This window comes from Hydractinia symbiolongicarpus, chromosome 3, assembly GCF_029227915.1.
Source record: "Hydractinia symbiolongicarpus strain clone_291-10 chromosome 3, HSymV2.1, whole genome shotgun sequence".
In the NCBI taxonomy this organism is placed as follows: domain Eukaryota; kingdom Metazoa; phylum Cnidaria; class Hydrozoa; order Anthoathecata; family Hydractiniidae; genus Hydractinia; species Hydractinia symbiolongicarpus.
Window position 1 is genome coordinate 22,148,612 of NC_079877.1, and position 13,795 is coordinate 22,162,406.

Sequence of the window (13,795 nt, forward strand, 5' to 3'; positions counted from 1 at the left end):
ACGTGTTTCCAATAAAGTCGTAACGACTACTCTTGTACAACATTTTGCTCAACAATTTTTGGGAACCGACCTAAATGGTAATTCACACTGACAAATAATGTATAAATTTCTTCCCAATTTTCAGGTTTTCAATCGCTTATTTGTGAAATAACAGAAAAACAACAACAACAAGGAAATTTTTAAAAGTAAACACACGGTTTTTTCAACCTATTCGTTAACGAAGCAATATTGTAACAACCTGACATTTGTAACATCTTCGAATTGTTTCATCACTAGTTAGAAGCTCAACTTTGACCTGAAGGTAACAAGATTGGATAGGTAAAAGTAAAATATATTAAAGAAATGATTTAGGTCGCGTTCCTGTGGCCGGCATTAGCTCATAAAATATGAAAAAATCATGCGCGCAAACTAAAAGGCGAGTGCACGCTTAGTACCACCCATTCTGTTTTGTCATTTGCAAAAGCTTTGTATAACTGGTTCGTAAGGTTTTTATTCTCTGTACTGATTGCACAAAGCCTTAATAAATTCCGTATCTACGTCATGAACACGTGATATTCATTTTCTTTCCAAATAAATTTGGATTGTTTATTTAAAAATAAAGTTGTATTGAATCCAACTCAAAGTCAACAATAGGTTTAAGAAAGAAAATAAATATTTAAAATAAGATTGAAAATGATAATATGCAAGAAAAAAAAGTTTTCTACAGAGAAAATATTTTGCTTTGTGATGCTTTTAAACTTTTCGTGGTAATAATAAGAAGGTAAGCGTTTGTTTGTTTTTTAGCTGGACTTCGTTCATTCTTTTAATAGAGCGAACTAAAAATTCTAGTCAAGTGTAACCCCTCCTTTATCAATATGAGTTTAAACACTATTTTTAAAAAAGGTTGCGGATAGGGGCGTTGGCTGGAATTGGTTCCAAGATTTTTTTATGCTTTTTATGAAGTATTTCGCTTCTGCGAGAAAGTACGACAGTTTGACAGAAAGAACTCTATAAATAAAGTACGACAGTTAAATCAAAACAAACAAGAGGCGGCCTGAAAAATTACGGATTTTATAAAAAACGAAATTGTGAGAGAACTGTAGAAAAATTTCCAAAATTTAAAAAATATGAATTATTAGTTATTTACCCATTTGGCCTAAAAATGGATAAATTTTATTATTTAGTGTACCAAATTTTTTAGATAAGAAAGAAGTTCTAAATTTTGGACCACTTTCTTGCTTAAAACAGTAACAATGTGACGAAAAATCGAGATTTTAACGTCGGTATGCATTTTTGACACTTTTTATCAAAAAACAAAGCCTTTCAACTAGCATTTTTTTCGGCAGCTTTTTTGCTTACTATGCTCAATTTTGTCGAAGTCGGAAACGAAGCCCATTAAGTCAGTGAAAACCCAGGGCACATTCTATAAAAGAAAAACAAAAAATTAAAATACGTATTTTAACCTAGACTAATCAAACATTTAAACAAGAAGGAAAGTTGCTTTAGAATTATTAATACGAAATTTTCTCAAAGGTTGCTAGATATATCAGTATCACTTATAAATCAACACAAGTTGGAATTTTTTTTCGAGAATTTAAGTGTAACTGTTTATTTATTTATTTTAAGTCAAAACTAAAGACATAAAAACTAATTAATGTCATTTTGTAGTGACATAAGTGATAGCGAAACTATCAACAAATCAAACAAAAACATTAGTTGTATAGAAACTTATGATATCAACTTGTGACTATCGATTTTGAAAATACTGTTTGCGTGTTAAAACAATTAGCTTTTGTCAGATTCGTAAATTTAGCTTTATGAGTTAGGTTAGGTGGTAATATATTTTTAACTGATTCTCTTTCGATGTGTTTTTTGTTCGTTGTTAATAGTTTTTGTAACAGAATGCATTTAATCGATAAAACAATTAATTTAATTTCTTAAAATATGTTATCGCCATCGGCAAGATGCGTGCTTTTGGAATGTTCAACATTATTTACGCATATTAAAACATATTTGAAGTTTTTTTTATTTACGTATTGGGATTCTATCCTCAGCTTTCAATAAGCGGGATAAGACATAAATATTCCTTAATTTCAACAGAGAGGAAAATAAGAAACAACTGAAAGAGATTAGATTTTCAAAACAGGAAAAAAGAAATATGAGTTAACTGCCAAAAAGATTGGTGTATTATGTTGAATACAACGTATTATTTGATCAAGCTCTCTTTTTTCCGTGTAAAAGAGTTAAGAATAAAGAATGACGTTATTGAATTTACTTCGAGGTTAAGAGAAACTGATAAAAAAAACATGCTAAACCAACGTCATTCAGGAATCTGTTTTCATACGAGAGAAATAAATTGACAGAAGGGAAACAAAATAAAAACTTGCGTCAGCATAAGAAGTTGTTAGTTATTCTCACTTCTATAAAAGTTCATATTTTTATTGTTTGCTCGTGTAGATTCTTACACATTCACATAATAAACACAAATAACACGGTTGGTTCGTAATTCTCTTTTAATCCCCTTCCTGGGTTTGGTAATAATAAATAACTCTGTTTAATCTCTTTGACCAATCGATTTAACATTTATTTAGACAAGATTAGGTAATACCCAACTACGATTTAACTATTTTATGCCTGGGGTACGCTGACTGGAGTCGTTGGGGTAGAAAAGCCTTGGAAACGAAGTTAACTAATTCATTCAGATGCTAAAGCTTGAATAATTATAAAAAACAATGTGACGGCCTACATGGTGGCGTAGCGATACTAATTTGTATCATCTTTCAGCTAAGGACCTCCTCAGCTTTCATCATATGCTTTAATTTCTTTTTCTTCTAGAAACAAGAACTCGCATGCTCCTTTACTATGTTCGGCCTGTATTTATACAAGCAGCGTATAAAAAATAGTCAGGTTGTGTATCAAATATAATTGCGACCTGGTTTCTACTAGGTATGTAAAATAACACAACTTTCTTTAATTTAAAAAATGTAAATAAGTACTGTGACATCTTTAGATGGACTACTTGATCGACAAAGAAACATACCTATGAAAATATAATTAACTTGTCCTTGGTAAAGATATTTTATGCAAACAGAGGATATATACTGTCTGTCGTATATATAAAATACATCGAAACTAATAACAGGCTTAGCTAAACTGAAATGAATATTGCTTTGATAAACACGATAGAAACTTTGAGATATGACAAGCACAGAAGTTATACATCTCATGAAGACATAAAATGAATGCTTCATAAAGTATTAAGCTGCACAATACTAGGTTAACAATTTCTTGTCACTACTATGGCGTAGTAAGTAATTATTATTATTATTATTATTATGAAAATGCTTTTCAAGAAAAGAGTTTTAAGCGTAAAACTACTAAGAAAGAATCGAAAGTTGCGGAGTTTTTAATACTCGCTTGTATATAGAACTTCACAGGATGGTAAAAGTTATATAGTTAATATGTACAACAAACTTCGTGAGAGCGTATCTGCTACTGCACCACTATATTTGTCTTAAATGTGGTAAATAATACCAAACTTTCTCCCAGGACATTTCTTAACAACTAGGAAACAAGTCCCCCGATCGATTTTCTACAAACTGAGTTTGATAAAACACGTTCTCCTTTCTTTCCCTTTTTCGATAAGAAAAATCACGAGATTGAAATTGGTGCAAAACATTTCGAAAAAATAGCGAACACTTTCGAAAAGTTTAGCTACATCTATATGTGATGGTAAAACCCATTCTCGACCCCAGAGCTACTTTCGAGGTTTTAATCTCAAAGAGATCTGGAGGGGAGCATGGGTAAAACCTATTACATTTGCGAGATGCGATTTTTTTGAACGATTCTCTAATTTTCGGCTTCGTTTGGCGTTAACTTGGTTAAACAGGTGCGTTAATTGGAGTAAATTTTTTAAACGCCTAATAGAAGCTGAAAGTTTCCAGAGCTTCTCTTTGACCCGCTTGACATTGGTACGTCACACTTCCTATTTTCGTTTCCTTTTGTATTACTATCAAGCTCACATTTCAGAGACGATCTCCACCATAGTGATAAACTGTTTTGTATGGCTATGTTTTCACTAGAGAACCAAATCAGGTTGTATTTTCTCCAAAGTTTTTAATTTTTGGGAATATCATTTTAAGCTTCATCTGAGGACTAAAGCAAACTTCTTCTTCTTCTTTATTCGTTTGAAATAGGATAACTTACCAGAGGAGAGTGTCTCATTTTGACAGCTTGAAATTACGTAGTTTTTTTTTTAATTACTCCTTAATTACGTTTTCGTAATGTCAGAGAATGGTCATATTAGTAATTTAGATGAATTCATATTACTTGTACGTCGTCCAACAGATTACAGAAACCGTAAGTTTCGTTGTTTATATATATATTTTCATATGTGTTGTTTATTACAATTTCACTTTTTCTATTTCTTTAGATTAATATTTTTAACTACGTTTTTTCTTATTTGATTTGTTTGATCATTTTCCATGATAGTGGCATGAAATTGAGGGATATGATGTTGTGAAAAATCATTTGCATGATTTGGCGTGAGTAAATTATACTAATTTTGGCCCGTAGAAAAATCCATAGGTATTCGCCAGTTGCACTTATACACCACAACACTATTTCATGCGTTCCTAGCAGAATTGAATTATTCTGTAGTAGGTTCGAATTGAAGCTACGCACAACCACTTTAAACTGATAAAATGCGGCTATTATTATGAGAGTAGTCGCTAATCTGTTGAAAAATCCATAAAGAGAGATGTGGCCATGGTAACGCAGCAATAAATTCTTGCATGATCAGCATTAGGGCGTTCCTTTAACGCATTAAAACTTCCTCAGTTGAATCGTTAGATTAAGAGGCATAGGGCCTAAAAACTACTGTAAACTACATGGTTTTGGTTCGACACATAACCTCGAAAAACAAGAAACATTGAGAAAATGTTAGTAGTCATTGAGAGCTATCTAAAATCTTCGCAAAAAAGATTGAGTTTTGGAAAATATCCCATGGCAATGTCAACCATTTCATTTGCAACTAATTTTTTTAACAGGGAAGCGTCTTAAGGTGGAAGGTACTTGTGAGGTGTTATTGTAGTTTATTTAAAGAAAGTGTATAATTTAAATTGTTATATTTTTCAACTTTAAATATACATATCAGTCTGAATGTCAAAATAATTAGACATAGCAATTTCAATTTTTTTTAGCTATCTAGAATTGTAGACGAAATTTAATAAAACACCCCTAGAATAATGATATTTTGTCTATTGTTTGAAACAATAGGAGAATAAGGATAATCACCATCCTGGTTGGGATTTTGATATTAGATTATAAAAAAGATGTAGTGCAGACACTCTATGGAAAATATCAAGCTGTTTAAATATCTTTTATTAAACTTAATAACTTCTATTATCATTAACTACCTGCTTTTATATTCAGCAATACAAGTTTTATTTACTCATTCATGAAGAACGAATACAGTACTATAAACGAGCTCAACAATAACTCTGTTGCTAAAGTAATATGGATTTCGTTGATATGGAATGACCCACTGTGCTTTTATATTTACTACAAGCTATACTATAGTACTTATTTAGTATTCGCACGCGTATGAGTATGCACCTAACTTTAATTCGGATAAAAATGAGGACATTTTGTACAGACCGGGAGAGACAGTTACACCTTCTTGGATTGTATAAACGTAAGAGATATCTAAAAGCGCCTCGCATAGACATCATAAGATTGATATGCCGAAAGAAACTAAAAGTTAATCGCTGGCGTAATACCGTAATCAACACAATAAAAACAGCATTGTATGGCGGAATGTTGGAAATCGAGGAATGCGTGCGTGTATTGAATGATAAGATAAAGTCTGCTTAGACGATAGCTCAAGTTAACCGTCAACAAACACAGCTGAAACCTATAGCTTGCAACAAACTGTCCACCAAGACAGCTTAAAACAAACTGTCAATAAAGACAGCTTAAAAACACAAACTGTCAACAAGGACATTAGTTGTATGAAGAAAACTAAGGACTAAATATATCCCTTATGTTGCTACACGCCGCACACCTCTAAATTTCCCCAAACGGCATACAGTGAAAATTATTAAACCTGAAATGATGACGAGGTGGATTGATCCCAGCCTCGAGTTGGGGCCTGAGTCATACACATCCTTCGGGAGAGTAGTGTGTGTCTTCCTATCCAAATGAAGGTAACGGCGATAGGCGTCGCTTGACCACCTACCTAGAATCTGTATAGTGCTGTGGGGAATACCAGCTGACGCAGCGGCTGAAACGCCACCGATATAGCAAGATACAGCAAGATATTAACAATTTGTTGAGCAGTGAAAAAGAACATATATATATCAGGGTCATTATGCCCCTGTCCCTACAAATATCAGTTTTCCACACTTGGGCTATAGATGCATTGTCGGTATAGAATATTACTTGTTGGTTACGCCATTCAGAACCCCAGGTCATGACAGCTGCTACAATGGCAAAAAGTTCCTGAACGTTTATGTGAAAATGACAAGGTAACTTCGGCCAGGGTGAAGAAAACCAGCAGTGCTTATACACTGCTCTAAAACCTAAACCTGAGGCATCTGTATACAGACATAAAGAGGCTGCTGTAACCGGCTCTTTTTGAATGAGGCATACCCCATTCCATTCAGAAAGAAATTCCAACCACCACCTAATGCCCGCCCGAGTTTTGGCATTGAAATAAATGTGGTGGTTCAAGCAAGAGACTAAAGTGGACAAATTAATCAACCCAAAAACATTCTGCCGGTTTAACAACCTTCAATGCGAAGGATAAAGACCCAATTAAAGAGAGAAGCTCGCGTTTGGTGTACTTTTTCTTGTTGTGCCAGCTTAGCAGATTATCCTGCAACTCTGTATACTTCTCTGTGGGTAGCCGAATGATTTGTTGAGATATATCGATCTCAATTCCTAGATATGTAAGTGACTGTGCAGGCCCCACTGTTTTGTCTTCGGCTAAAGGCACTCCTAACTCAGAACAAAGAGACTGGATAGCATAGAGATGTGTCTCAACCTCTTCTCTTGATTTCCCACAGACAAAAAAACATCAAGATAGTGTAGGACAAAAGGAATCCCTAAGACCACGATAAAAAATCCAACATAAGACGTCTGCGACTGTGTTGAACATGATGGGAGATGAACGGCTACCAAAAGGAAGACGTGGATCAATAAAATAATATCTCTGCCAACAGTAACCTATTAAACCCCATTGTCCTGTCTAACAGGACAAAGCCTAAACGCATGCCTTATGTCCACTTTAGCCAGAAAGATGGAGTTGAGGCCTGTGGACTTGTCTGTGCCACTGCACCACGTAGAGAGCATGAGGATGATAGATGTCCATATTTCCTACAGCGATAGCAGAGCGCTTGAAGTGGAGTGTTCCGCAAGTAGCAGTTGTATAAATCGTCATCGACCCGATTCCAAGAAAGGGTAGAATTAAAGGCCATTTGTTACCTAAACATCCGATCGTATGTGGACCAGCCGAAAAATGTATACTGGGCAGCAAATTTGCACATGAATGCCTGATATTGTAAAAGTGCGGATACCCGGTGAGGAAAAAAGGAACCAAAGGTCTGAATAAAATTATTCCAGGCAAACATCCATGAGGAAAAATCACTAACCTTAGGACAATGGTTTTGTTGTGGCACCAAGGTGACAGAGCAAGTAGACCCACCAGAGACCTCCAGGGTAAGTTCATCAGCAGATGGGACCGTGGAAGGAAGCAATTGGTCAAAATTGACATTGGCAAAGCTGGCAAGGACGCCGCGCATGCTGGAGTTGCCTGTGAAAGACTTGGTCGAAACGCGCGAGAAATACATCCAGTTCTATCTACGTTGTCTATAGAAATATGTTCGTTATAAAAATTAGCTGTGGTATTAAAGTTAGTATTAAAATCACCTGATTTCAAAGCTGCAGGGCGAGTCGTACTAAGTTCTTGAGGCACAGAAACAACTCCGACCGTGTTCTCGAAATAACGTGCCACTTCTGATCGTATTATCGCACTAACATCAATTGTGGTTGGTTGTTGTGTCGTTATTATCACAAGTCCAGATACGCTATTCTCCAGGCGACTTGGTTCAGAAGTTTTTATGGTTACTGTTGCTGTTGCCACAGTTGGTTGAACAGTTGTTTGGCACACCGCAGCAGTAAAGGATATTACTGGCGGTTGTCGGAGGAGTGGAGAAGCTTGTGACGAGGAGAAAGGTGGAGGATGTCAGGCTCGGTATCGGGGAGACCCAAACCAAATGCGTGTGTTTCCAACCTTACCCTTAAGACGTATCTCATGGAAGCGTCTGCGTCTTTCGTATAAATAAGGTTTGTACACTTAAACGATTTATTTAATATAAAAGTCAATCCATACTGCAAATGAACTTTTGTAGGGGAGGTTGCAGAATTTGATTTCAGACAATATGGAATGTGACATTTTTCATTTCTGGATAGACACTTTGTATATGCAGATTGAAAATCAAATGTGCATATTGAAAAACAATTCTGTTACATATATGATAGGTATATATTATACAAATTGTTCCAAAAGATTGTGTTCTTTATGATGGAATTTCCATTGAAACAGAGACTTTCGTGTTGTTACAGGTTTCAACAGTATATGTCCAGCACAAACAAGCATTACAAGCTTACCTATATATACAGTTACAAAAGTGTTAAGAAATCTATGGTAAATAATTTAATAGTTAGGAATAAGGTTAGAAAAAAGGGTTTACAAATATGCTATATCACAAAGAGGCGAATAGGAAACATAACAATGCTACATTACGAATAGAATGAGATATTAAGCGAATCTACACCTTATCACACAAAAAACTGTCGAAAAAAAAGGTGACGAAAAGTTTGCCTGGCGAATAATCTTGCCCGTCGAAATATTAGAATGCTCACTTAAAAGGTACAGCGTAGTTAATATCTTTTACTATCTACATAAGAAAGTGGAGGAAAAAAACGTAAACAGAAAAGTTCAAAATAAAAAAGTGACGAAACTTTCTTTAGTTGACTAATGTCCAGCGATAAATGTTGTTAGCTAAATGAACATTTTCTGTGACATATTTTTGTCCGATAATGTATACAACAATACGCTGTATACATATTTTAAATGCATGTCTACAGACAAGGAACTATTTATTGGCAAAGCAATGAAAAAACTGGCAAGAAAAAGCAAGTATATTGAAAATAAAAGTTTATTATTAGCGCAGACAGCTGGTTATTTGTGTTGAAATGGGTATAAAATATGTATACAGACAAGATGCAATAATCCAAAGTTTTTCACGTGATTATGGAATCTAAAAACCGCAGCCAAATAATTTATCAACACATGTCTACCACACATAGCTACTAAACATGCGTATATATCTATATCATTACTTTGCTTTAAGAGAGTGAAAATTTCATGATTCCAGGTTCGTTGCTTATTGTCCATAGGAAACCAAACTTCCGAACATAATGTAAATATAAGTACAGCTCAGTATTACTGGATGCCATAGGCTGCGCAGGGTCGATCTTATTAATTTCCGCGTTCAACTTTGTTGTTTTTACAAAATAAAATTACGAGGTTCAAGACTTTAAAAAGTTCCGCCGAATTTATTCTCGCAGTTTGCAAAAAATACCTGATATTTCGCGGATTTTAATTTAGCGAATTTTTAAAGAAACATAGAGAGATAGAGGTAGTGAGACGATGTAGAACGTATAACAAGGGTTGATATGCCAAGGCTAAAACATTTTCCCTATGCCCCGGAAAACATTGCCATGAAATGATAATGTTTCATTTTAACTTTTAGTTAATAAAAATACAGATTATAAATAATAACAGAATGTCCACAGAATGTTTTATGTAGACAGAAAGTTTTCTGGTCAACGCACTTTTCTTGTTTACTTGCTTGTGTGCCAGACGAAACAAGTTGATGCTATTTGATTTACAATAGTTTGGTTGTTATGGTTTCTCGGGAAAAAATACTGTATTTTTAATGAACTAGTTAACTAGATAAGGTATAACGACTCTTTATGGTTTGTTGCTGCTCGTCATTCAAATTCAAAACCTCCTTTACTCTATACGTATGCGTATACGTACATTTTTGAAAAATGCAGTATGTGTATCACACCATCGGTGATTAAATCTAAAGACACGAAGGTAGTGTGCCAATTTTAACAAAGCATTCTCTTTCCAAAGCTTTTATACTAAAAGTTTACTACGTCCATATATTTTCGCGGGCAGAAGCTTTCGCAGGCAGAAACTTTCGCGTATCAAAAAACCCGCCAAAATTTATGCTAAACTTTTGCGTTTCGCGGTGTTTGGAATAAATTTTAGGGAAAAAAATTTGCAAATCGAAGAAAAAGGTTTTTTTCTAGTAAAAAAACTTTCGTGGATGAGCAAAAATTAGGATTATAAGGTAAAAAAAAATAGAACTAACTTTTCCCACTCAGTTTCCTCATCGGTTCCTCCATCCAAGACAGAGCCTTTGGCAACCTTTTTAACTTTACCCCTAGTCGTAAACACTCCACCTTTTCCAGCGCAAAATAAAAAAAAAAGAAGAAAGCTCAGGGAAATATTTAGCGTGGTAAAGGGAAAGAAAAAGAAAGTTATAGTAATAGATTGATAGACTAAAAAAAGGAAAGATTGTATACATATTAATAATATCCATCCATGTGTCATTGATTTTTTGATAACAACGAATTTCATGAAGGGGCCTTAAAAAAGATTTTTCGCGTGAAAAAAACTTTTGCGTTTTGCTGTTTTTAAATTTCCAAAGGCAAAAACTTTCGCGAAAAAGGGTAAACACGCGAAAATCTCTACCCGCGAAAGTTTCTGCCTGAAGTATTCCCTCAGCTGTGAACAAGACGTATCGTTTGAAACTGTCCAAGGGTAACTGTTCAATGTTAACTACGGTGTCCCCTTATGGTAAACATGATATTTTTATCTTTGGATTGGATCTTATTAGCAGTTAAAGTTGCACATTGCAAGAGCTAAAAACAGGTCAGTTAGCTTTAATTTCATTATGGATCAATATCACTACGTAAACAGAAAACGATATAAGAAGGGCCTGCGCGTCGGATTAAACCTTTGTTTCTTAGGTCACACAACATAATTTCGCTACATACGATGCTCTGAATTCTCTACCGTGCTTCATATTTTATCTGTTTACGGAGTGTGGTTTCTATACGTAGTAATACTCCGTATAGCTGCTATACGGAGTTTGGTTTAGCTAACGGAGTCTGCCAACGAATGTTCTTAAAGTGAAATATTGCAATATATGACTGTTTAAAACTATTCCCGAAAAAAATAAAAAATAATCACCATAAAGAACAAGTTAAAAAGACAAGCCATGATTTTCCTAATTTTTTATCCATCGTAAACGTACGAAGTAGTAGCTATACGGAGTGTGACAGGCTTCATATACGAAGTATGCTATACGGAGTGTGACAGACTTAGAATACGGAGTGTGACATGCTTAGTATACGGAGTAGTATGACATGCTTAGTATACGGAGTGTGACATGATTAATATACGAGTAGTGTGACATGCTTAGTATACTGGGTATGACATGCTTAGTAAACATAAAAACGTGTAAAAATAGGTGAAGGTCTACCTTCTACCACCACCAAGTAATATCAAAAAACTAAAGTTTAGGAATTGGAATGCAACATTCCAGGGCCTTTATTCTTGCAGCAGACCCAAGAATAAACGCCGCGAAATCAAATCTTAGAGTGTAATTTCGTATCTTGGAGATTTTACGTAGAATATTAGAAACATTCTCAAAAAGTGTGTTACTTTTATCTTCCCAGTCTTTATAGAACCATACACGATATCCCCCCGGTCTTCCGTGGGTTTCGGGCGTTACAGGGTTCAGGGAAAAAACGAAAGTGAAAGAAGCCCACGTTGCCGCCACTTTTTCCTGGTGTCAAAAGTGCCCGCGGTTTGAGAAAAGACAAAAGATAGCCAAGCATCATTCAACCAAGGTTATGGAGATAAAGCATTTTCCAAAATTACAGTAGCTTGCTGTTATGGATATTTTTATACAAATGGAGTGAGTTAAACTTCAGATTCAACTGAGTTTTCAGAGCAGCCCATAAAAAACTGCTAAAACGTATGTGCTAGGTACTTTATAAGAGTTTTATTTATTCAGGGACAACACACCAAACGTTTTTTTCCCAAATTAGGGTTAAAATGTTGGTATTGAGTGGGTGAGTAATTTCTTGAGATGCTAAAATTTTAACCATTGGTATTAATTTTGGCTGGACTTTAGTATCAATTTGTAGACGTTTGCATTTCTTAGGGTATTTCTTAGTTCTTTGCATTTCGCTTAGGGTCTTCAACATCATCTAAAAATAATCATTTCATACTGTTTCATTTCTTAATTAACGACTTACCATACAAATTTAAAACGATTTTAAAATAACATTTTTTAATGAAATCGCTTTATATCACATAGAAATCGTTTATGTTTATGTAGGATCGTTTTGCACAACAAAATTTTGATTCAACATTTGATATCGTTTCAAAATTGCTTCAGGGTGTTAAAGACTAGTAAATAAAATAATTATCCATCAAGTATATAATTGAATGGATATTTACGGCGATATTTAATCTTTGTGGAGTCATTCTCTCGTCTTTTTGTTCCTCATAAGTTTTATGAGGTTTTGAATTCAGTTAGTATGAAGTCCTCACACAGCACTGCAGCTCATTTGTTTTGGTTAGCTCCTACTGCTGACCCCTTAGAACTGCTTACCACTAGGTTTGCAGTTTTACCTATATATAGGCCATGATTTTTCATCCCATTCTTTTTCAGTTCTTGATCATGTGTCATCTACATGACCCTACACATTCCTATGCCCTATGGCGTACCTGAATTATGTGAGGTACGGGAAGAACCGCGTACCTCCATTGACAGATTACTTTTAGATCTGAGAATTAATAAATAATCCTGGTCCTTTAAATCCACGAGCAAGCTTATTCATAGCCAACCTGACCATCCTAGCTAATTCACCGACTCCTGACTTAGTTAAAATCACTACGTAGACATAAATCTCTTTTGCCTGGCCCCTTTGTTGTTGGTAACCAGGTCTTGCACAAGAAATCCAGCCATGCGGTTCCTAACTAATGCAGATGTGAACGGATGAATCAAGTCTGCAAAACACGATTGATCACGTAAGCACATGTTTACAAAATGAGAAGCCTGTATAACAAGACCTAGTTTGAGCCTTCGCCCCTTAATCACATGTCATTGTTCAGCTACTTTTTGTTACTGAATAAGTTTTCCATTACTGTTTAGGCTTGGACCAGTTTACCTTGGATTGATGTCAGATGTTCTGTTTTTCGTCAAGTTACAGTACTGGCATCAAGACACTTAACATCGTGGATCGCATATCATGCGCGTCTCGCACGATTCACGATTCTATCGTGACCATCGCGATAAAAAAAATGTTAACGAAGAGCTTCGCGATAGTTGCGATGTATAAAAAAATAACGATGCTATCCCAATCGTCACTATTAATCGTGATTGTCGCGATAGATCGTGAATAACATTAAAAATATTAAACAATAGATGTGTATAGCTAATCTTGTGTCTTTGTTTTTAGTTTTTTACATTTAAAAATTCTTTTGCCACAAAAAGTAGTTACTGTACGCATTATGCCACCTACAGGAAGTTTTGCGTGTCATGTCGATGTCACTAGTACCCGCCTTAAATAGTTTTGTGTTTATATGCAGCCTATCTTGCCAGGTTCTTGTTGCCACAATCTGTCTGTCAGTATTTCAATTTTCTTGGGCTCTTGCATCGTT

General features: G+C 35.0%; 2 protein-coding genes across 18 annotated transcripts in view; both read left to right on the forward strand.

Moving 5' to 3' along the window:
• Positions 1-618: 618 nt before the first annotated feature.
• LOC130636211 (uncharacterized) overlaps positions 619-13,795 on the forward strand; it is a 62,510-nt gene continuing 49,333 nt past the window's right edge. For 4 of the 16 annotated variants that reach the window (XR_008982239.1, XR_008982240.1, XR_008982241.1 and 1 more), the window contains exon 1: positions 3,315-4,338. Coding sequence is in view for 4 of the 16 variants with exons in the window: in XM_057445865.1 (XP_057301848.1) it covers positions 4,294-4,338 (45 nt within the window). In the remaining 12 variants the exon portion in view is untranslated. Of the gene's footprint in view, positions 761-2,812; positions 2,926-3,314; positions 4,339-4,424; positions 12,102-13,795 lie in introns of those variants that run through there. The other 12 variants (XR_008982238.1, XM_057445865.1, XM_057445866.1 and 9 more) reach the window with 9 other exon arrangements.
• The window catches only part of LOC130636213 (uncharacterized), a 63,001-nt gene continuing 52,124 nt past the window's right edge, over positions 2,919-13,795 (forward strand). For both annotated transcript variants that reach the window (XM_057445869.1, XM_057445868.1), the window contains exon 1: positions 2,919-3,286. The gene's annotated coding sequence lies outside the window, so the exon portion shown is untranslated. The remainder of the gene's footprint in view (positions 3,287-13,795) is intronic.